At 35.1% G+C, this 25,253-nt stretch overlaps 1 protein-coding gene and 1 pseudogene across 3 annotated transcripts in view; both read left to right on the forward strand.

Moving 5' to 3' along the window:
- LOC106879330 (uncharacterized) overlaps positions 1-15,390 on the forward strand; it is a 110,526-nt gene extending 95,136 nt beyond the window's left edge. For all 3 annotated transcript variants that reach the window (XM_089352887.1, XM_089352889.1, XM_089352888.1), the window contains 4 exons: positions 4,925-5,040; positions 6,250-6,417; positions 10,066-10,236; positions 15,024-15,390. In XM_089352887.1, the coding sequence (XP_089209013.1) occupies positions 4,925-5,040; positions 6,250-6,417; positions 10,066-10,236; positions 15,024-15,151 (583 nt within the window). In that variant the 3' untranslated portion in view covers positions 15,152-15,390. The remainder of the gene's footprint in view (positions 1-4,924; positions 5,041-6,249; positions 6,418-10,065; positions 10,237-15,023) is intronic.
- A 3,376-nt stretch (positions 15,391-18,766) lies between these two features.
- LOC149135673 (uncharacterized) lies at positions 18,767-19,130 on the forward strand (annotated as a pseudogene).
- The last annotated feature ends 6,123 nt before the right edge of the window (positions 19,131-25,253 follow it).

Here is a 25,253-nt window from a genome sequence, read left to right on the forward strand (position 1 = left end):
TGTGAATATGTTCAGCTATTCCCAAGCTTAGGAACATAAGCAGATGAAATAGGGTTGCATCTTCTATTCATAGTAATTTTATGCATACTGCTAGAAATGAATGTGTTCGCTAAGTGTCTATGTGCAGGTTGTGCAAGTGATGGGTACTTGTATGCATGTTAAATGTGAATGTATGCATGTAGAGTGTGTGCAATGTAAATGTGTTCAGATGTATGCATGTATGAACAGAAAGAGAAAGCAGTCAGCAAAAAATAATAACCTTGATGACGAAAACAATCTTTTTTTGTACTGCACTGGAGAAAACACGTGTTGACTTATCTCATTCATGTCACCGGAGAAGACTGAGGCATCATTGGAAGAATGTGCTGATATCATTTGTTCAAATGGTGAGGTTGGTATCGTTAGAGACTAAAGGTGAAGTAATTGCAGGTTTACGATACTGACAGAATCTTTTTGTTGCAGAATAACAAACAAAACAAGATGAATAGGAATTTACTGGGTGCATTGGTTGAGATTGATGATGTTGCAGGTAGCATAGCTACTGGTATCTCAACATTTGCTGTACTGAAAAGAAATGTATTTGATACCCAGTCACCAGTGTATCAATGACAGAGATAGTAGCAAGGCCACAACAGGAGGGAAAAGTCAATCAGAGAGATAATTTTCTCAGAGACATATTGGCATTGCTCATGTGTACCTGCAAGGTGTTGATAAGCTGTGTAGCAACAGTGTTCTATAGACAGAGCCATCAGTGAGTTGTTTCTAGACTGCATCATATTCTTCACCACCTGTACAAAGATGAGGCTTCAAAATGTTCTTTAAGCTTTCAGATCATCACTGTTGCAAGTACTGGATGCTATTTTTTAGCATCAGAGTCACCAGTTGTATGGAAAAGAACACTGGAGCAGGTTGTTATTTTTGATAAACAAAATTTTTATTTGCTATGAACGACAAATGTCAAGAGAGTTTGAATGTTATTGTTCTTGGAGTAATTGTAATAGCAATTGTTATTGTTCTTCGAGTAATTGTAATGGTTGTGTTATTGTCAATGATTGTCCATTGTGATTGATGTCAGCAGCTATCCACGTCTGTTCGCCATCTGTCTGCCACCTCATCTCTCTCTCTCTCTCTCTCTCTCTCTCTCTCTCTCTCTCTCTCTCTCTCTCTCTCTCTCTCTGCTGCATCCCAAAGTGGTCAAAGAGTGCTGGATTTATACTGATGGATGGGCTCAGAAGGAAGTGCCCCAAAAGATGAAATCGTTGCTAGAGCCAATTCCATGTCAAGTCATGATTGATCAGGTTTTGTTTATTATATGGGTAATATTCTAGCAAATCCTGACATTGGGTGTTTGCTGAATATTCCCACTACTGGTTCATTACAGCAGCACATAGTGTAATGCAAGTTACAGGGAGAAGATTTGCTTAATCCTTTTTTAGGATATGATAAATAATGATTTTTTTTTTTTTGCATGTTTTGCAAATCAGGTGACTGCGTTTAACTTACTACATCATCAAATTAACACAATTGCATGAATGGTGATATCATTGGCATTTAATTGTTCTTTTCTTAAATGAGCAATTCATAACAAATAATATTTAACATCATTATTTTAAATCATGAAGCATTGTTTTTTACTCTCTGAAAGAAATTTACTGAAAGATTATTTAAAATGAAAAAAAATTGCTTGTAAAATCTTTAATATTCTCACAAGAAAATTATCATATCATTTTCACTCTTGCATGAAATGATCAAATTGCATTTCCTTTTAGTGTGTGTGTGTGTGTGTGTGTGCATGTGCGTGCGTGCGTGCGTGCGTGCGTGCGTGCGTGCGTGCGTGAGTTTTAACATTTGTGACATGCGGATATTTTTTAATGATTTATTATTTTTTTAAAGAAAATTTTTTTCATAAAAAATATGAATTTGTAAACATAAATGAAAGAGTGTTTATATTTGTGATAATATTTAAATGCCCATTTTATTGTTACCTAACAGCAGTTAAAACGAATTTGACAAGCCATCAATAGTGTCTTTATGTAGTCAGTTAATTTGCCAGAAATAACTGTCAAATCCCCTCAAATCACATCCTTCTGTCATAAAAGAAGATCTACACATTTGGATACTGTAATCATTAATATATATGAAATTTGGATAAAAAAGTCTGCAAAGGCTAAGGCCAGAAAATGAAATATCTGGAAGTCATGTGTCATTTTGTATTTTACCAAAGTCACAGGTAAGAAGTGACTTCTAAGATGGTGCTGTGTCATGCAGCAAGGCCTCTCTCTTCACACTGCTTTTCATAAATGCCTCAGGGTATCTGAGTAAAACTCTTTACTGATCATTTGGAATAAATTCATGATGAACGTCACTCTTCCAGTAAAAACAGGCAATTAATATCAAATTCCATTTCAGCAACTCTGAATGTGTTTTTGCCTTTTGTTGTTGCAGTCATAATGATCCATCCACTGTCACAGTTGCCATTTTGTAACATCATAACCGCTCACCCACTTTTTATTATCATTTATGATACTTATCGAAGTTTTCATCAGTATTTGAATGATCAAACAGCTCTTAACTGACTGTGATTCAGTTCTTTGTTCATCTCTCAGCAGATGTGACACAAATTTTTCAGTAACATATCTTTGATTTTTTTTTTAATCATATCACAAAATTTTACAGTTTCTTTGGAAACTTCACATATTGTCAGGTAATGATATTCATATATTGAAGCATCCACTTTTGCTGTGAGATTCATCTGTTGTTGCAAAATTTTGTCTAGTTCTGGTGTTATAATTTATATAGGCTTTGGCCATTACTGGCTCAAACCATGTCTAACTTAATAGAATAACTTAGAGAAGGGTATCCAGTCATGGAGACCACCAAATGAAATATGGTCGAGTGAGTTATAGTCCCCTAATTATGCCTAGTAGGGCTATACACACACACACACACACACACACACACACATATATGTGTGTGTGTGTTTACATATATAGTCAATTCAAATAAACAAACAATTCAAATAAACAAACAATTCAAATAAATGAATAGAAAAACGAAAAAAAAGAAGAAAATAATGAATGTGAGGATGTGCACAAAAAGCATATTAGTTTGATGTTCAGTGAAAGTAGAGAATTTTACATTTTGAGCATAGCTCTTCCTTGGAAAGGAGAAAGGGAAAAGTCCAAAGAAGGAGGAGAAGAAGAATTTTTATATATATATAAAAAATTAACAGAATGAGATAAAAATCCAAGGCTGTGAAAGATTTCAGAACATTATTGAAGAGAAGGTCTTACAGCTGTTTCCAGGATATTTTATATATCCCTTCATCGGAGATAGTGTGAGAAAATGGTATATATATATACGCAGATTGTGATTCAATACCAATACTACCTCCACTTCTAATTTTTACCCAATCTCTTAGCTATTCACAATATCAGTGACTGATTAGACACTGTTTCACTGTTTATTTATATCAATATAAGCAAAGTTTGATGATAGTGGATACCTGTTGCTGATGACATCTAAACATACAAAAGTCCTATGATCTATCAGTTCCACTGGCATTGCTGGGCATTTTTTGGTCCACTGCTGATATTTCTGTGTTTTTTTACCACTAAAAGTGTATACAAGATGCTTTCTCAAGATGACAACCACTGTATTATGGCATTCTTACAATACATCCACATTAAGTATCATATGCAAGATTGATATATATAAATTTATGTCTATATTTGTTTACTTGTTTCAGTCATTGGACTGCAACCATGCTGGGGTACCCCTATGAAGGCTTTAACTGATAAAGTTAGCAAGTGCACATAAAGTTTTTAATATTTTCCAATCTCTGTCATAGCACTTCAACAATTCTTGTTACTTTGCATATTTCCTCTCATAACTTCTTCAATATGCTTTCTCCAGGACACCATAAACTCTAACATGATCTGTGGTTCTGTCACTTTAAGGATGATGATCATGTCTAACCAGAGCAGTGACATGACATGCAGTTGCCAGTCAGAGGTTCAACAAATCTAATTCATTTCTTTGGTTTCTCTGTGACCACTTTGAGCCTTTCTTTAGTCATAGAATTAGTGATAACTTTTGGGCAGATACTGAAGAGATGATATAAAATCTTCTTTCAGAGTAAAACAAATAGAAAAGTGTCATACTCTTGCCTCAAATGTGAAGGTTAGTTGGTGCCAGTTGACACATTTTGGTCCCTGGAGTTTCTGTATTATAGGATTTCACTTATTCAAGAGACCTTAAATTCTTTGGTGATCTTACTAAAGGGGAACTGCAAGATGTTATTGGTCTCATACACTGCTGCATTGCAGGTTTGGATCTAGTAATATATTCAAGTTGGAGACAGAAATATTTTTACATAAAACAAATATTATATTATGGGTACAGGCATAGCTGTACAGTTAAGAAGCTCACTTTGCAACCACATGGTTATGGGTTCAGTTCCTTGGGTACCTTCAGCATATGTCTTCTCCTATAGCCCTAGGCCAGTAATTCTTTGTGAGTGAATTTGGTTGATGGAGGTTGTGTGGAAGTCAATTGTATGTGTGTGTGGACGGTCTGCTTTTGTCCTTACTACCACCACTTGATAAAACTGGTGTTGGTTTATTTACATCCTCATAACTTGACAGTTCAGCAAAAGAGTCCGCTAGAATAAGTGCCAGACTTTAAAAAATAAGTACTGGGGTTGATCTGTTCAACTAAGCCCTTTAAGTGTTGCTCCAGCATGGTCACCACAGTCCAGAGACAGAAAGAATTAAAAAGATAGAAGATAAAATATTATAACAACCATTCTACTTTCTGAACAACTAAAATAAAATGGATATTTCTTAAGAACAACACAGTAATGAATTGGATTATTTGCTTCTTTTGGTTTAATAATTACTCCAAGTTGAAATTTGTTTAACAGGGGCAAAAAAAAGGAAAGCCTAATCGTCAAAGTAGGAGATTATAACAAAAAGATATGGGATACATATGAACAAACTTTCAAAGTCGCTAAACTGATAATTCATGCTAAATATGATGGTAAGTAGTTTTCTGTAGTTTGCATGTTCATTCACTTGTTGATTAATAACACTCAACTAGATTCAAAATAATTTGACTTGTTTTGGCTATCAAATATTTAATTAACTATTGTTAATTACACAGAAATGATTATAAAAATCAGGAATAGGCAACCATTTTTGAGAAGTGGGCCTCAAGAAACAAGGCAGGCCTCACTCCTAGAAAATTCAAAGTAATTTTTCTTTAGACATGCCATTCAGAAAGTCCCATGAGCTGCAGGTTGCTCGTGACTGATATAAATCATAATCATAAATAATGCTAAAAGTACTTCTGTATGAAGGCTCAGCAGTTTGTATTCTCTCATATGTTTCTGTGCTATGTTCATTTAACTTTAGATGAGCACAGTATAATCAATAATTGCCTCACAGACTTCTACTAATGAGCTGAACTTTCAGCTGACCGTTGTTGATGTTTAGTCTTCATTCAGCCTTGCTTGAAAAGATCTGTGATCAAAGGACATTCCAGCAATAACATCATTCTATTCATCTAGGACTACACTGTCATCTGTGTGTGTGTGTTTTTGTTTTTGTTTTTTTGTTTTTTGTTTTTATCTATTTATTTATTTATTTGAAAGACAAAATGGTGTCATTTAATAGAGACTTTACTGCTATTTCTAACTGATAAAGGAAAAACAATTGCAAACTTTTAATCCTTTGCTGGCTCACTGACCAAACCTGTGGGTTACACAACTTGGTCATTGAATCACACTCTTTTGTACCTATTTCTTCATCCTATGGTCTAATGCATTTAATTCTTAACAATGAAACAATCTTTAAGATTTTTTTTTCCTTTTCCTTTTGGCTTTGAAGAAATGAAGAATAAAATATCCTGCTATAATCTACAGCATCTTTACCATTTGTAATTATCTTAGTCTTTACATTATATTGTAAAATTGCTTTTCAACTGTGCAATAAATGGTGCTGTAGTTACATAACAAATATTTTGAAATAGATTATTTGTAAAGATTTGTGTTATTAGATGCCTAGAATTGCTCTCCCCCAGTGTAATTGCTTCAGTTTCAATGCAGTTTCAAACCAAGTCACTTGCTAGACAAGTACAATTCTATTATGTGAAAATTTTGTAAGATTTTTGTCAATGTAAAATTGTAAAATTATTTGTTTGAAATAGCAGATATCCATATTAATATAAAACCACATCCTACTATTTCAGATAACTCATATGATTATGATATCGCTCTAATTAAAATAGAGCCAAATAATAGGGGAAATGGAATTGTTTTCAATGATTATGTACAACCAGCCTGTTTGCCAGACAAGAATGCAACATATTTTGAAGGTGAAAGATGTCATATTTCTGGATGGGGAAACACAGGAAAAGGTAGTATTATCATTATAATATATTTAAACATTACAGACTTATTATTTCAGGTTCTTGGTCAGCATTGAGTAGCCTAAAACCAAACAGCAGTAGGTTTCATAGGCCACTGACAAACTTCTTGAGCAGCAGCAGTTTGAATGCTGCCAATTTGGTATGACTGACTGGACATTCAGCCTGTTTTGGCACACACAAAACTATAAAAATGCAAATAGGAAGAGAGAGGGACAGAGTGAGAGAGAGAGAATCATTACAATTTATTAATTGAAGACAATTGACATAAGGACTTTCCATCATCATCAACATTTAATGTCTGCTTTCCATGTTGGCATGGGTTAGCCAGTTTGACTGAGGACTGGCAACCAGGAGGCTGCACCAGGCTCCAATCTGATCTGGCAAGGTTTCTACAGTTGGATGCCCTTCCTAACACCAACCACTCTGAGAGTGTAGTGGGTGTTTTTTATGTGCCACCGGCATGGAGGCCAGTCAGGCGATACTGGCATCAACCATGCTCAAATGATGCTTTTTACATGCCACCGGCATGGGGGCCAGACAGGCAGTACTGGCATTGACCACACTCAAATGGTGCTTTTTACGTGCCACTAACATGGGTACCAATCAGGCAGCACTGGCATCAGCCACAACTTTGATTTCACTTGACTCAACAGGTCTTCTCAAGCATAGTTTATTGCCCAATGATTTAAGAGTACTTTTAAATGGGCTGGTTATGCAACACTGGCATTGGCCATAGCTATGATTTCATTTGATTTGCTGGGTCTTCTCAATCACAGTATATCTTCAAAGGTCTCGATCACAAGTCATTGCCTCTGTGAGGCTCAATGTTCAAAGGTCATGCCTCACCACCTCATCCCATGTCTTCCTGCATCTATCTCTTCCACAGATTTCCTTCACTGTTAGAGTGTGTCACTTCTTCACACAGCTGTCCTCATCCATACGCAACACATGACCATACCAGCACAGTCGTCTCTCTTGCACACCACATCTGAAGCTTCTTATGTCCAACTTTTCTCTTAGGGTGCTTACACTCTGTTGTGTATGCACGCTGACATTACACATCCAGCGGAGTATACTAACTTCATTTCTTTCAAGCTTATGCATGTCCTCAGCAGTCACAGCCCATGTTTCACTGCCATGTAGCATGGCTGTTTGCATACATGCGTTATACAGTCTGCCTTTCATTCTGAACGAGAGGCCCTTTGTTAGCAGCAGAGGTAGGAGCTCTCTGAACTTTGCCCACACAATTCTTATTCTGGCAGCTATGCTCTCAGAGCACCCAAGCCCGCTACTGACTTGGTGACCTAGGTAACGGAAGCTATCAACTACTTCTAGTTTTTCCCCCTGGCATATGATGGAATCTGTTTTCTGTACCAACAGTTGCTGGAATTAATGCTGAAGAAGTCTGAAAATATTTCAGCTTCTTACTTGCCAGACAGCATAGCAAATGCAATTGAAGAATTCAGTTATATTCCAGAAGAAAGGATTACCTTCTCTGCATATTTTCAAAGATATGAAGAAATTTTCAAAGAAGAATGTAAAAATTAGTCTGACGAGAAAAAAATACGACTACTTTTAAGAAAGTAATCCCCTGCTGAACATGAAAAATATAGTAATTATATTCTGCCAAAGAAACCAGGTGAAATTTATTTTGATGAAACAATTAATATCTTATCGAAAGTTTTCAGGGAAAGAAGTTCCCAGTTCAATACTCGCCAGTAATGTTTAAATTTGGTCAAAAAAGATGATGAAAATTTCATCACCTATGCCAGAGTTATTAACAGAGAGTTTGAAAAATTTAAATTAAATGTATTAACCCTGGATATGTTCACATGTTTAATTTTTGTTCAAGTGCTAACTGCAAGCAAAGGTGCAGATACATGTTCTCGGACATTAACAAAATTAGAATAGGACCAAAATTTAACTCTACAGGCCGTAGCAGAAGAATGCCAGAGGATTATAAATCTAACACATGACACAGATAAAACTGAAGGAAAGATTGTTCTCATATTCATGCATGTCAACCGGTAACGGATAACAAAATAGAGAAAAATATGTGAAGACCGAATCCATATTTTGTGTGCAGTGGTCTACATTTTAAAAGTAACTGTCCATTTAAAAATGTAAAATGCTTCAAGTGTCGTAAAATAGGTCATAAAAAATCACACTGTAAAACAAAAAACGGTTCAACAGAAAAAATAACGTAAACAGGTTATAGGTGACAAGAAATATGAACAAGCCTCAAAGGAAATTTGTATATGTAAAAATTAATAACACAAATGAAAATTTACAATTGGATACAGCAGTGATATCTCAATAATTAACACAGATACATGAAGAAAAATCGGGAGGCCTAGATTAAAAGAAACTTCAAAAATTGAATGTGGTGTTCAGGAGAAAATTACATTCTAAGGGTGAAATGATAAATGACATTACATTTCGTGAAAAAACCTTAAAAGTCAAAGTTTTTGTGTTTAAGGGTTCATATTACCTCATTGTAGTGGACAGTTTTCCAAAGTAGCCTTAAGTGCATAAGTGTAAAAAGCTGACATCTGCGGTTACATTAAGTTTTTTACACGAATTGTTCGCTAGATATGATATTCCTGATACCACTGTGTCTGATAATGGAACTCAATTTACTTCAGATGAGTTCAGAGAACTTTGTAAAAATGTTCATCATTGCACATGTCACCACTCTGCTGTATCATCCTAGGTCAAAAGAACAAGTGGAGCAGTTTGTTGACACTTTAAAGAGGGCATTGAAAAAAGCAAGCAACAAAAACACTTCAATATTCTTCAAGTTAGGTGACAAAGTTTTTTTTAAGATGTGGTAAAGAAAGCTGGATGAACAGTGTAATTATTAAACAAATTGGAAGAATGTTATTCCTGGTAAAAAGAAAACATGTCAAGCATAAAAGAAATATTAACCAACTTAAAAAGAAGATTCACAGAAAACATAGTTTTGAGAAATGAAATCCCCAAACAATTTAAAATTATACGTTCAAGTACCAGGAAACAGAAAAGAATGGAAACACTGGTATTGAACCCTAAGCGTAAGAGATAGTAAAACTCTGAGCGGAGTTTAATTCTCAGAAGGGAAGAAGTTAAGGGAAACTAATTCTAAAAAGGGGAGACGTTGTGGACTAAAAGTGACTAAAAGAGGTCTGACACATTGCTATAAAATAAAGCAACTGAATAAGCAGTTGAGCCATTAATTGAGAACATTGAGTCTCGTGTGACAGTAACAATAGTGCATTGTATAAATATTTCATTCTCCCTGCTTCGTTAAATTATTTATCCAACACTAAGATATAGAATAGATGTACTTAGTTGTTGTTTATCGAAAATTTCATAATTGCAAATAAAATGTTACAGAAGGAAGAGAATGCTAGGCTAAATGATTTTCAGTACTTAGTTTACTATGTTCTGAGCTTAAATCCCTTCAGTATCAACTTTACTTTTAATCCTTCTGGCATCTGTAAAATGAACATTTGTAATATGCAGAGGCTGAATCAGTCAGCTATACCCATTACTTTGTAAATATTGTCCTTGTGCATATATTAAATTATTTATATTTATGTTTACTTTATGATTACTTTGTTGTGTCTTTACAAAGTATACGTCTTTTATCAACAGCATATCCATCAATTCTCAAGGCAGCTATTGTTCCATTAATTAAAGCTAAACTATGTAAAGCATTGTACAAGAACAGTATTACTCCACGTATGATATGTGCAGGCTACATAGAAGGCGGTCCTGATAGCTGCCAAGGAGATGATGGTGGTCCTCTGGTCTGTAATAAAGATGGTAAGTTACACTTGGTCGTTTTAAAATTTTTGTTAACCATACATATGCCTATGCATACATGTTCACTTCTGTATCCTGAATAGATAACGTAATGTGAGTTTTGATCACTGGTTATAAATTTGCTTCTTCCAATATGTATGGGGTTTCATTTCAAGCTATCTTACATCACTTGTAACACTGCTCAATGTCTTCTTTTCGAACACACTACCTACCAAGCCCGAAAAAGTAATTCTTGCATTCTCCATGGAAAGTGATCTTCTTTAAGCACATACTGAGAAATATGTATGGGTGAAGACAAAATGATACAATGGACATGATACACGATTATCTACTTTATTTTCCTGTCATTTTCGTTGTTTTTATACAGTGTAATGACAGAAACGGGTCTTTTGACTTAATTAGCATTCCACTTCACTGACATATCAGGAAATACTCAGGAAGGTATCTGGCTGTTCCAGTACCTCAGCCTCATAATCACCTGCAGTAATGCTGTGTTTGGGGTTTCAAAAACTTGGTGGGGAAACACCAGTAGCCCTTGGTATGATGCATAACTGAGGGAGTGCACAATCCATTTTACATTTTTTTTTGTTTTTGTCCTTTTTTTATTGATTTCTTTTTCCTTTCTCCATTTTTTAAAAAATGTTTGTAAATAGTTTCTAATTGACTAAATATACTAAATATAATCATGCAACCAGATTGAAAACTGTATAACTTAATTCTAAAAACCTTACACAAGCGTAAGTACAGTATACAGGGAGTAACAGATGTGTGCTTTACACTTACTCGTTCGGTCAAACCTTCCTGCCTAAGTTATGAGGGATCAGAGTAACTTCCCTTCTATAAAAAGTAAGTAATTTCCAACAAGCAAAGTAGTTTGTTAGAAAATCCCTATAAGAGACGGAAATAGTAACTTTACTGAGAAGTAATGTTTATCACCACTTCAATATGGCTGTTTCATAGGAATCGACATTATTACCGTTTTTAACTCCAGGAGAGTTAGGAAATCTCTATAAGAGATGAAAGCCGTAAAGATACTCAGAAGTAATGTTTGTTGCCACTTCAACATAGCTGTTCTGTAAGAACCGACATTACTACCATTTTTAACCCCAGGAAGAGCCTCCTCCAGCTGGTTATTGAGGTAATCTGCACCTGATGTATATTGTAAGCAGGGGAGTGAACCCCTATCACCTTCTAGAAAATGATGAGACCACCAGACCATACGTTTAAAAATGGTAGTAACGTTGGTTCCTTCAGAACAGCCATATTGAAGTGGTGGTAAACATTACTTCTCGATATCAATACCACTTTCATCTCATAGAGATTTTCTAACTAGATACTTTGCTTGTTGCAAGATTAGTGACTGGTTGTCACTTATTTTTCTATATATTGCGAATTGAAGCAGATTACTATTACCTCTAGTGGATGGGTATCCACCACTGAGGATGAGCACAAATAGCTCAAAACCATACTGTAACCCTGTTGTCTGCTAAAAGTTAGTCAGGATTTGCTCCCCTGCTTGCAATATATATCTGGTGCAGATTGCATTGATAACCAACTGGAGGAAGCTCCTCCTAGGGTTAAAAACAATAAGTAATTTCCCTTTTATTGCAAGTAAGTTTTTTATTTCTTATGATAATGTTATTATATGCCTGAGAAAGACGACAGACTGGCAGAATCATTATCATGTCAGACAAAATGCTTTACAGCATACCTTCTGGCTCTTTACATTCTAAGTTTAAATGTGGCCAGGGTCAATAAAATAAGTATTAGTTGAGCATGGATCAATGTTTCTCTGAATTGAAAAGAGGAGACACTACTTTTAAGACTATTACAGTAATCTTCAAGTCGCTGAATATGTGATTGAGAGTGATTTTGCATATAGCTGCACGAACTATAAAGGGTTAAAGTTTGCTGCAACAAAAAACATGAGTCTCGATAAGTAGATGGTTGAAAGGCATGTCTTAGTGCAGCATGTGATAATTATATAGGGTACTATTTTATGTTCACTGTTGTTCATTGCAGAGAGATAAGGAGCCCTGAGACAGTTTGCATAATCAATGACGTTTTTAATTTATTCTTCGTAGACCATTATTTCTTTCTGTAAGCCAAATGCAGTACCTGTAAGAGTGTTATGTTTGTGCATTATTTCGTTACTTTATTGTATTCATGTGTGATGTGAATGCTGCATGTAACTCCAATAACTTTTGTCTTGTGTGTGTTGAATGCAATGGTTGGTTGTGCTTGATGTTCTATGGTGTTTCTGAAAAGATGGAGGGTTGAAGAATTGTTGCTCTGGAACCAAGTTTTTAGATGGTTTATGTGGGGTTGGAGTAGTGTAACTTCAGAGAATGGTGAGAAGATGGTAGTGTGATGCCATTTGAGTATGACGTTGAATGTATGTTTTGAAGTGTAGGAAAGTTGTGTATGTGTAGGTTAAAAAAAGTAGGCTAGAGAATGGCTCAATGAAATATTTCAATCTGGAAATTAGTGACCATAGAAATAGGGATGGGTAGTGAAGTGATACTGGCATGTATGGTACAGAGATGAATGATAAGGGGGCTGTGTGAGAGAGGGAGGAGTGATTGAGATATTAGAAATGAGAAAGTACCAAAGAAGTAGATGCAGGCATATTAGTATACACACACACACACACACACACACACACACACACACACACACACACACACACACACACACATATGGAAATAGATATCATGGCTGGCAATTTTAAAGGACATTTTAGACAAAACCAAAGTGGCTTTGATTATGATATGAGAAATGATGAAATGATGGTTACATCAAAGCTCCAGGAGTTCTTTAGTGCAAATGACCTAACCATTTGCAATACAAACTTCAGGAAACCAGCCAACCAGCCACCTGGTAACCTACCAATCAAGCAAACACAAAAGCCATATTGTATTCTCACCAATAACCAAAACAGGAAGATGGCTATAAAAGTAGTCTTTCCAGATAAATAATTTATTGTCCAACATAAATTAGTAATTAGTGACTAAAGAGTAAAAGTTAGATGGACACTGAGGCAAAATACAATTTGGGGGAGGACAATATGAAAGCTGAAATAACTATCGACTGGTCTTATATTTAGTGAAGTTCTAAGGAAGACAGAGAGATTTATAGCATCAAAGAAAACTAGAAGTTTCTAATGAGACAAAATGTTGGGAACTAAAGACCAAGTCTGTGGCTGGTGATAGGTCCCAATTAGATGTAAGGTGACCCAGTTGTGAAATAGCACTGGAGATAGAGCAATAAAATTTAAGAGATATGCTTGGAAAGTCTGGAAAAGTGGGCAGGAGAGAAAAATATCAATCAGCTTTAAAGAGAAGCTAGATATCAGTTACGTATAACAGAGGCAGAAAACAAGAGGTTTGTGACATTAAGATGAAAGCAAGAGATGTTCCAGATTGCTTGAGAGAGTACAGGAGAAAATCATGATATTATTGGGGAGAAGTGAGGAATAAAAATGAAAGACTCATTCACTCTTACTAATGCTCAAAAGAAAGAGGCATTTAAATCTTACTATGTGCTGCATGCATGAGAAAGAGTATGTTCTTATAAAGTAGAACTGACAAAGAAACCAACTATTCATGTTGACTGTAGTATGATAGATAAAGCAGCTGGTTTACCAAGTATAGTTGTGAAGGTGCATAAGCTATCTGATGAAATAGAGTATGAAGTAATCAATCAAGTTATACAAGGAAATGACATACTGAACGGTTATCATAGCAGCATCAATATAAAACTGCTACAAGAGGAAAAGAGATGCACTGGTGAGAAGAAAACATAGAGGCATCAAATTGTTGGATCAGATATGAAAGGTACAGAAGTAATTGTGAAAATGATTAGAAAGAGGATTAGCTTGGATGAGATGCAATTTGACTTTGTGCTAGAAATAGACTGTGAGGCTAAAAACTATTAAATCATTGGGTTCTCAACAACCTGGAGACAATAAGCAAATCCTGAGAGTGGTTTTAATGTAACATAAAACTAATCAATTATTTAACTCCATTTTTCTCTTTGGTTGATCCACAGGCTCTTCTTTTTACAGAGAAGCTAAGAATATTTGATTATTAATCATATAATTGTAACTATTTACAAATATGCATACATATCATCATCATCATCATCATCGTTTAACGTCCGCTTTCCATGCTAGCATGGGTTGGACGATTTGACTGAGGATTGGTGAACCAGATGGCTACACCAGGCTCCAATCTGATCTAGCAGAGTTTCTACAGCTGGATGCCCTTCCTAACGCCAACCACTCCGAGAGTGTAGAGGGTGCTCATCATTTAACATTTGTTTTCCATCCTGGAATGAGTTGGAAACACACAAATATATTTAAGCAGAAATTAAATGAAGATGATGATATGTACTAAGCAGCCTGCCTAGATCAAAGTTTATCAAATATATAAATATGACTGAATTTTTTACACAACAGCTTACACAGACCTATCTTTAAAATCTTTTATTATACAATTTATTCTATTTGGATATGAAAACTGATTTCTAACCGATCCGTTTGAGATAGTAATATTTAGGTAATCTAGTGCAGTGAGCTAGTAGAATTGTTAGCATGATGGGCAAAATGTTTAGTGGAATTTTGTCCAGTTTTACATTTTGAGTTCAGATTTTACCAAGGTTAACTTTACCGCTTATCTTTCCAGGGTCAATGAAATAAGTACCCAATCCCCCAAAATTTGAAACCAATATTTATATAATCTATTCCCTCATTTTAATATATTTTCAATTCCTCATTCTTTTCACAGGAGCCTATACACTCACTGGAGTAACCTCTTGGGGAAATGGTTGTGGCCAGCCAAGAAATCCTGGGGTTTATACCAATGTCCAAGAACTCCAGCCTTGGATTGAGTACATAATGAAAAAACATTCTTGAGAACACAAATAAATGCTAACAATTGTAACTATTCAGCTACTAACTACACTGCAATGTCTTGTAAACAAGGTAACCTCCTCATAAAATCGAAAATGAACAAAGAGAATAAAACAATAGCTTCATTGATTTCACCAAGCCATAACTGGAAAAGGTTTTTTAGAAATGCCATGAAAAATAATCAAAAGAGAAAACTAATATTTTGTAAAAAGAAAAATTTAATAAAATTCAGTCAAAAATAATGTTCACAATATTCTTTGATATCTCCATTTCAGCTGCACAAGTTTTCTTATTTTATGCACTGTTTTATACAGGGGTCATATGACAATAAAACTGTTGAATTAGCTGGTGTGTGTGTGTGTATTTGTGTGCATGCACCCACATGTGTATGCATGTCTATGTGTGCAAGTTAGATGCACATATGGATGTACATATACACATAGAGAGAAAGAGAGAGAGAGGTTGGGAAGGAAGGAGAGAAATACAGAAAACCATAAAAGAGCCTTATGGTCTTCCATACTTTTTCGGAATCAAAATATGGTTACAATTTTGTTTTTCTCAAGAGAATTACAAAAACATGTAAATCTTGTGGGAGATTCAAGCAACAATGAAATTGCCATAATAATCAAATTCACAAAATAAATACAAATGTGACAAAGAGATAAGTATAACACAGAAATGGTAGGGAATGTGTGGCAGGAAGAGTAATGGACAAATAGATATAATATTAAATTGCCAACTCTTAGTTTGTAGGTTCAAATCTATTGCAGTGTTGTGTTTTAAGACAAGAAACTTTAATCCACATTTATCAATTTACCTAAAGTATATCTGCTAAAATGTGAAATTGAGGAAAATATTTAGCAGGAAAAAAAGAAGAATGCAACATATGGGAGGGCTCTATAATCATTTCATCTTTAAATCATCGAGACAAGATGACAACCATAACACAGGTAGGTCAAAGATGGCCTTTGAAAGACAGAATCAAATATAGCAATGAATGGAAAGTGCTTGTGAAGTTAAAAGCATATATAAATGGAACTAATAAGTGCAGATTTTGTCTAAGAGGATACAAATTCTACCAAACCCCAAAGATCTTAATATCTGCCTTAATTCCAGAATTGAAGTTTTACAAATTGTTCTCTCATATACAAGTACATACTAGCCAAAAGGGAAACCATATCTCCTGATTGCAAATCACTCCCAGGATCCACCTTACTGTGAAGGATATCTTCTCATACACTCTCTTCTTTCTTATCAACAAAGAATAGCTGGACATAAACCAATAAGTTGAACGAAAGTACTTTATGGTATATAGTGTAAAGTAGTCAAGATGAACTTAGCCATTTTGATTATTGTACAATCAATGAAAATAAGTTCCATACAATTTACTGAAATCAATTACAAATCCTTGAGTGTGGTACCCCAATGTTGTAGCTGCAGTACAAAGATGGAAATTAGTGAATGAATAAAAAAATATTCATACACCTAAGAGAAATACAGTTTTCTTTCAGGGGGCGGTGTACAGAAGAGTAAATTAAAATATTAAAATAATTCAGAAAAATTAGTCAGAAGTAATGTAGGTATCATTTCTTAACTTATTTATAAATAGGTGTAAAAGGTCTGTGAAATTTCCTAAGGAAATAAAAAACTGCTTAACTCTTTATGTCTTTGTTGAGCAGTAATTTCATTCCCTTGGGAAAATTCCAAGACTTTTTATACTTGTATATAAATAAACTAAGAAAACAATAATCTCATCATTTCTGACCAATCTTCTTTAATGTGTGTGTGTGTGTGTGTGTGTGTGTGTGTGTGTGTGTGTGTGTGTGTGTGTGTGTAAAGTCAAGCTAACAGTTCCCCATGAAAATAATAATAGTGTACTGCACTGACTTGGAAGAATGACTGGCATGAACACCACCAAATGCCTGGATGTTGTTTGGAAGGTGGTATATCATCTAATCATCTAATGGATGCAGTGGAATACCAGGAAGTAGTTTGAGGCAATGATAATTGCTGCTGTTTGTGAATCATCATAAAACAAATTCCATTATGAAAGGTAAGCAGGCCACAGTTGAAAAATCAAGTCACTGGATTTGGCTAAAAAGAGATGATGGGATGTGGCTAGAAAAAAATTTGGGTCAAAGTTGTTAACTAGTTGATCTAGTAAGTGGGTCCTCACATACAGGCAGTGAAACCAGTGCGCAATAAAGCCACCAAGAAGAAGGCCCCAAAATGGTATGCTTTCTCTCCAGGTGATCCTTTCAGCCCCTTGTGTCCAGTACAAGGAGATTCTTCACTAGGAGCACTTGTATCTGCAAATTGTTCACTAATAAACTATGTGTGTGTGTGTATACAAACACACATTGATACACACACACACACATACTGGTGTTGCCTGGATGTTATGACCAAGAGCCACATTGTATTAGTTGTTCCTTTCTTATGGGTAGAATTGGAACACGAGGAGTATGAAGCAAACAACTCTTCTTTATAAACATGTCTTTTGGTAATTTTCTGATGAACAACGCTGCAGGTTCAATCTACCAAATTCAATCACAAGTCTGTGATTCGCTAAGGGCTATAGTAGAAAATACTTGCCCAAGGTACCGTGATGGTATATCTATGTAAGACATAAAGATTGATCAGGCAGAGTTGCCTCTTGTAGCTAAAGACCTCAAAATTGTGCAACTTGACCTCGTTTTCGAAGTTATTTTTGTATTAAAAAAAGGTTGTTGTGCAAAAGCATACTCTATTTGGTAGCCCAAAGATTACTGAATCTTTTGATACCTCATATATCAAAATCGGCAACTCAGTTTTCAAATCCATAAGGAACATATGCACACACAAACTTTGTTTTATATATCAAGTTGTATGTATATATGCATGCATGTATTTATATATATGTAAGTGTGTGTTTGTATTATTGTGAATGTGAACATAATTTGCTTGTTTGTGTAAATATTTGTTGTTGTTTTGTTGTTGTTCATGAAGATGTCAAAAAGTTGAGGGTTTTGTCTGGGTGGAAAGAGAGAAAATCAACACCAATTTTTCATATTAAACATTAATTAAGGTTCTAGTCATAACATGTTTCAGTTTCCTGTAATAAGTTGCTAGGTGAGACTTGTTATCAGGCCTGTCTTAGTTAGAGATAACATTAGCTATTTATATTACAACCTGATTCTTTCATCTGAAACTATGGTCACACAAGCATGTACACATAGACATGCACACACACTCACACACACATGCACACACACACACACACATGCACATACACACACACACGTACACACACATTAGATTATATTATATACACAGTTTCCTTAAGTAATTTACCATTTTAAATATTTTCAGTCATGACAAACTTATGAGACACCTGGGGGGGGGGGGGGCATGCATGTGTGTGTGTATGCATGCATGCGTATCATGGTATTTTGTGTGCTTTGTATTTTCTTGAGGTTTGTAAGGCTACTCTTCTAGGATTCCCAGTTCCCAAATTCCCAGCCTACAAATTTTTAGGTTTCCCTATTGCCTTTCATGTTTCATCTCATTTCAATGTTTGCTGAACACACGTACAGCACCAAATATACATTTGCTTTAATAATTTACAGAAACCTCATGCTGAGAAAAAAAACCTGTTTCAAAATAGCTAATTACAGAAGCAAAACCACCAATAATGAAGCTGAATCAGAAAAAATCCAATGCCAGAAGTACAAGACAATAGGAAAACAGTTGAGGAAGGAAATGCATTAAGAAGTTCTTGGGAGAATGCTAAAATACATGGGAATACTGAACTACAAGAGGATACTAAAGCACAAGACAAAACTGAAGTACAAAAGAATACAAAAATACAAGAGAATACTAAAGTACGAGATACTGAAGTACGAGATACTGAAGTACAAGATACTGAAGTACAGGAAAATACTGAAGAGAAGGTAATTCTGAGAAACAAAATAATACTGAAGAACCAGAAAATACTGAGTAAACTATAGAGAATGTTGAGAAAAATAATGATTAATAAAAATGTTTAATGATTTCCCTCAAAATTCTCTGGTTAAATATATGTGACCTATAAAAATATTATTAAATTCTTTGATGTCTTTTTGCTTAATAAATATAAATTTTATTTCAATAATGAATTTCTAAATTTCTTAGTAAACGCACACATGCACATACACTAGTAAAAATTTCTTAGAAAACTATTTCTTAGTAAACTCTCTTTCTCTCCCTCTCTTATTCCAAAAGCAACTGTGGGTGGCAGTACCAATAGTCACCAGACAAATTTCTCGTGAATTTCTGAAGTTTCTGAGTAATTTTTACCACTTCCTTTTTTCCTGGTAATATAGAAAACATTTTAGTTTCTTTTTTGAAACATTTCAAGAAAGAAATTTATATACACTTATGGGACCTGTAAATATTTCACAAAATTAATGGTAAACTTTTTGGGTTATTTCTGGAAACTTTATCCAAAAGACGTGAATGCATAGCCTGTGTTATGTCTGTGTCAAAAAATAGTTGCTCATCTGCTACTCATTGAAAAGTGAAGGAAATTGGAATATGATGATTACTTAATGCACTTTATATATACACTTTATATACTTTATGCACAATTTTATAGACTTAATACACAGCACTCTCCCTCTTTCTCACTCACTCTTCGCCTTACCTTCTTTTTCTCTTGCTCTTCATCTTTCCTTTCAACTAATCATGTGAAAGCATTACAGATGGGCTAAGTAACGGAGGAGAAAACTTAGTCCAAAAAAATTAAATTATGCATTTCACTCCTCTTCCCTCCTTCTCCTCCTCCACCACCACCTCCACCCCCACCCCAACTAATCACAAGAAAGTGTTACGGTCGGGTTAAGTAACAGAGGAACAAACAGAATTATTGGATCTGTTCTGTTTGGCTCACAGATCTTTTAATTAATATGTTTTTTAACTAAACAGTTTGAAACGTCGTATACTGGTAGAATTTCTCCCACTGAAGACAGTTTAACTCGAACATTTTTGACAAAATTTCATATTTTAGAAGTTAGTCAAACTGAACAGATCTGAATTATTATAAGATTCTTGAGTGAGACTATGAAACAGATAATTAACAAACCTTAGATATTTTGAAACTTTTTTCCGTGTTTGTTATAAAAGTATTTGCACAAATATTTACATTTGTATACTGTAAGCTTATCACGAGTTTGCATAAATATGGTTATGTAAACAAGAGATAAATCACACCATTGATAAGACACTTGGCCACAAATCACTTCCATAGTACTATCCCTGCTTATAGCAATGACGTGTACCATTCGCTGCACACACTTGTAGCCACACATACCATTGAGGAATCTTTATGTGGTTGTTCAACCAACTAAAATCAAGGAACTGTATCTCCCTTAACCCTTTAACATTCAGTTTATTCTATCAAACGTAACGCTTACTTGTTCACATTCTTTTGTATTCTTCGTACATTATATCATAGCTTCAATATCTCAATGATGCAGTTATTTCTAGAATGACATTGTAGAAGAGGTGTGAGAAGCCTGATCTGAACATAAAACAGATAGAATATTTGGGCTGGATATGACTGGTTTAAATGCTAAAGGGTTAACTAAGTCTCTGCCATCTTGAAAACAAAGGGTGCATTAAACAGTATGGCTTGAAAAGGCAAAAAGATGGGATGGGCACAGTTGGAATGACTTTGATTTTATGTTTGCTTCATCAGGGTTGATCTAAGACAAGAAAACAGCTACTTAGAGTTAAGTCTCTTATCTGGGTAGATGGAATGAGATGATGAGGTGCAACTGTTTGGGTGCTGGTAATTTGGAACAGCTGACCAGATACTGAACCTGTTTTGGTAACAGTACTTTTTGGCACCAAAAACATACACGCACACACACACACACACGTGTACAGAAATATATACACACAGATGGAGAGAGAGAGACATTCCGATTTATTAGTTGAAAACTTTCCCTTCCTTCATACTGCCTGGCTCTTTGTCATTTACGATGACAAGTGTTCCAGTTGATTTATCAACAGAACAGTCTGCTTGAGAAATTAATGCACAAGTAGGTGAGCACTCAACAGACATGCGTACCCTTAACATAGTTCTTAGGGAGATTTAGTGAGACACAGAATGTGACAAGGTTGATCCTTTTGAAGTACAGGTACAACTCATTTTTGCCAGCTGAGTGGACTGGAGCAACATGAAATAAAGTGTCTTGCTCAAGGATGCAATGTGCCACCAGGAATCAATGTCATGACCTTACAATCATGAACCACATACCCTAACCACTAAGCCACTGATACACATAAAGAGAAATACACACATAAAAGAAAGAGAAGACAGACATTAAAATGAGAGAAACATTAAAACAAATGATGTCAAATAAGTCAGTGTTGAATCAGCAACACTAAATAAGCAGCTCCAAAACAGCTGTGCCAATGTCTCATACCCCAGGATATAATGTTGTACCTGTGGTAGAATAAGCTTGAACAGCTCCTAAGCTGGTCATCCTATACCTTATCAACTTCACTCTTTATGTTCTTATCATTTTAATGAATATATTACATAAATTAAATTGATATATGTGCACTATGTTATACAAGGTCTCATCATAATGTATCAGGACTGTTGCTATGGTAACAGAGCTAAAGTACACAGAGTGAAGTAACTTGGCACAGACTGACCTTGAACTCTGTCGCACATGCACATTAAGTTAAAATGTTCTCACTCACTCGTGTTTATAGCAGTGCTTGGAATTAAAGTGTGTCGAGTGTGGTCATCTCACCACACCACGGAGCTTCAGTCAGTGACCATGGCAGAGTAAATATGTGTATGTGTGTGTGTGGAAAGAGATATAGCTTGAAGTTTATTATGGCCAAGAATCTTTCCAAAAAATCAAATCCCACTTGAAAGGAACAAGATTTCAAGACATCAAGGAAATCCATCCACGAGAATTTGATGAGGAAAATATCCTAGTACAGGGGAGGGCAACCTTTTTGAGAGTGCATGCCAAAACTGGAAAAATCTCTGACACAAAATTCTTCCATGTGCCAACCAAATTTTTTTAAGAGCATGTTAGGTTACTTGATATATCTTAAGAAAGTGTTTTTAAGAACTTTTTTAATAAATGATAAAAAATCACTATTAAGTAGTAAAACGCAGTACATAATGATGGAAAATATATTTATTCACCTTCAAAGTTACATCTAAACAACAATAATCTTTGCCACTTTCAAAAGAAAACATCAGTCAGATGTAATATCAGTTTGACAGAAAACTTGCTGTCTCCTTTCGATAGACATGTTTATACAGTATTATCAGTGGGGCTTCTGCTGCTGCATCATTGATGACAGAGATTTCATATTGGGTTTATATTTCGTAACCTTCAGAGATATGCATGCATTACTAGTTTCATCCATCAGATTACTCCTCTTACAAGACTTAGCAAGGATTCACAGGCATATGTTGATGAAAATGTGGATATTAGTGCTGTTGCAAAATTTTGTAAACAGGAAAAATTTTCTGGAATGGCATCCCAAGTCCTTAATAATTCGTTTTCTGCACTCCTCTCTGGTTCTCCCCATCTCTAATTGCTTTTTTCAATATTTCCCAAGTCAACTCTAAGGTCAATAAATTTTTGCTTCCCAATTGAGCTACTTTGAAATTCAATCAACTGTATTTCAAAATCAACCATGTCTATCCATGAAAACATCTGAAAGTTTAGTTATTCCTGTTTGATGATGTCTGGAAACTCCATGAATTTTGCTGTCTCTTTCAGTTAGCTGAATTTAGCAAACATTGTAAAAAAACTGCTCAACTGTTGACTCAATAACATTTACAAACAGCTTTTGAAGACATTGGCACTCTGTTCTGTCATCTTTTGAAAGATCATTGATTACCTCTTTAGGTTTGGGAAGTATCTAAAACTTGCCTTAGATTTCTCTTGTTTCTATAATATAAACTCTCTGATATACAAATTAAAACCTTCCATGAAAATTCCATGCTGATTTGTGTTCCAAACAGCAGTTAAATTCTTCCTATTTTCAAAATTAAGAAGGGCAGTTTATTCCAACAGAAATATGGTAACAAAAGGATTAAGTTAATGGCAAGACAAAAGGCTGACTTTTAGTCAAGCATGTTATGGAGTAAGTATTAAAAAGTTCATTATCAAGAAGTCTTCTCTTATTTTGTATCATGTTGAGACCTGTCATGTTAACATAATAACTTTTACATGATTTTCTTCAATAAAAATTTCAGGAAGGAAATGTTACCACAAGATTAATAAGCTTTCTTGGTAATAATCACATTGACAACAGAAAAATTATCTTTGAATTTATGTCAGGATGTCAGAGTAGTCTAAGGTGCCAGATTCAAGAATAGTCTTCTTAACTTCTTAGACCAATGAGTATTCTGGATCACAGGGAATGGGTTCAAATCCCACTTCTGACAAGTGTTTTTTTATAGATGCAGGAATGGCTGTGAGATTAAGAACTTCATTTTGCAACCAGGTGTCAGTCCCACAGCATGGCATCCTGGGAAAGTCTCTTCTGTTATAATCCTGGCCAACCAATGCCTTGTGAGTGAATTTGATAGGTGGAAACTGTGTGGAAGCTCATCAAATACACACACACACACATATATATCTAACTATAGATTAATCCACCAAGCACCCCAACAATAGACTCCCCATACTTGATACTGAACTTTGGTTTGAGACTGTGAACAATAGAGTGCAGCTCCTCCACTCCTATTATATGAAACCTATAGCTTCAGAATATGTTGTTCACAAGAACTCAGCTTTGTCACACAATATGAAAATTAATATACTGATAGCAGACTTAGTTAAGATAATGAACATCATGTCCCCACAATGCGAACCCTATGAAATGAGGAAACATATACAACAATGTTGGTTTGTTTATATCTGTAACTTAGTGGTTCAGCAAAAAGTTATGATAAAATAAGTACCAGATTTTAAAATAAGAACTAGAGTCAATTTGTTTGATTAAACTGGTCAAGGCTGCTGTCTAGTGACTGAAACAAGGAAAAGATAAAAAGTAAATGAAAAGTTGAAAGATGTAGGTCTGTAAATTAAATCATTAAACAGGGAAAATATATAAGCTTTAAAATCGAACTAATTTCGACAGATGGCACCCATGCCAACGTCGTCTCCTTCATTGGAAACAGAAACTCGGCTTGCAAAGACATGTTGAGGCAAGCAAAAGCGAAATCGTGATGGCACCGGTGCCGGTGGCACGTGTTAGGACATTCGAGCGAGATCGTTGCCAGTGCCGCTGGACTGGCTCCCGTGCAGGTGGCACATAAAAGACACCATTTTGAGCATGGCCGTTGCCAGTACCGCCTGACAGGCCTTCATGCCGGTGGCACGTAAAAGAACCCACTACACTCTCGGAGTGGTTGGCATTAAGAAGGGCATCCAGCTGTAGAAACTCTGCCAAATCAGATTGGAGCCTGGTGTAACCACCTGGTTCACCAGTCCTCAGTCAAATCGTCCAACCCATGCTAGCATGGAAAGCGGACGTTAAACGATGATGATGATGATGATGATTATAAAAATGAAGAGATACATGAGAATTAAAATCAGTGAGATTTATAATTGATACTAGGAGAGCAAACTGGCACAATTATTGGCATGTTGGACAAAATACTTAGCAGCAGCATTATTTCCAGTTTTATGGTCCGAGTTCAAATTCCACCAAAATCATCTTTGCCTTTTATCCTTTTGGGGTCAATGTAATTGACTTACCTCCTCCTTAAAATTGCTGGCCTAGTGCCAAAATTTGAAACCATTTCAATGAATAATATCTGTCTTTAAATTTTTCAGAATACAAAGAAATAAATTAAAATACTAATTAAACTCTTATTTCATGAATTTTATTATTAGCAAATTGCAGTTACATAAAATATGAACACAGTATATGATATAATTTCTTTAAAACTTTTCTTCTTTGGATAAAAGAAAAACAATTAAAAAACAAAATGCAACTGTACATTGATTGAAATTAAAACATTGAAATTTTTCAAGAAAAAGAAATTTTAACATTAAGACATGTTTCTTAACAAAAGGATACTTATCATTACCAG

This window comes from Octopus bimaculoides, chromosome 5 (genome assembly GCF_046866305.1).
Source record: "Octopus bimaculoides isolate indiv1 chromosome 5, ASM4686630v1, whole genome shotgun sequence".
Lineage (NCBI taxonomy): Eukaryota > Metazoa > Mollusca > Cephalopoda > Octopoda > Octopodidae > Octopus > Octopus bimaculoides.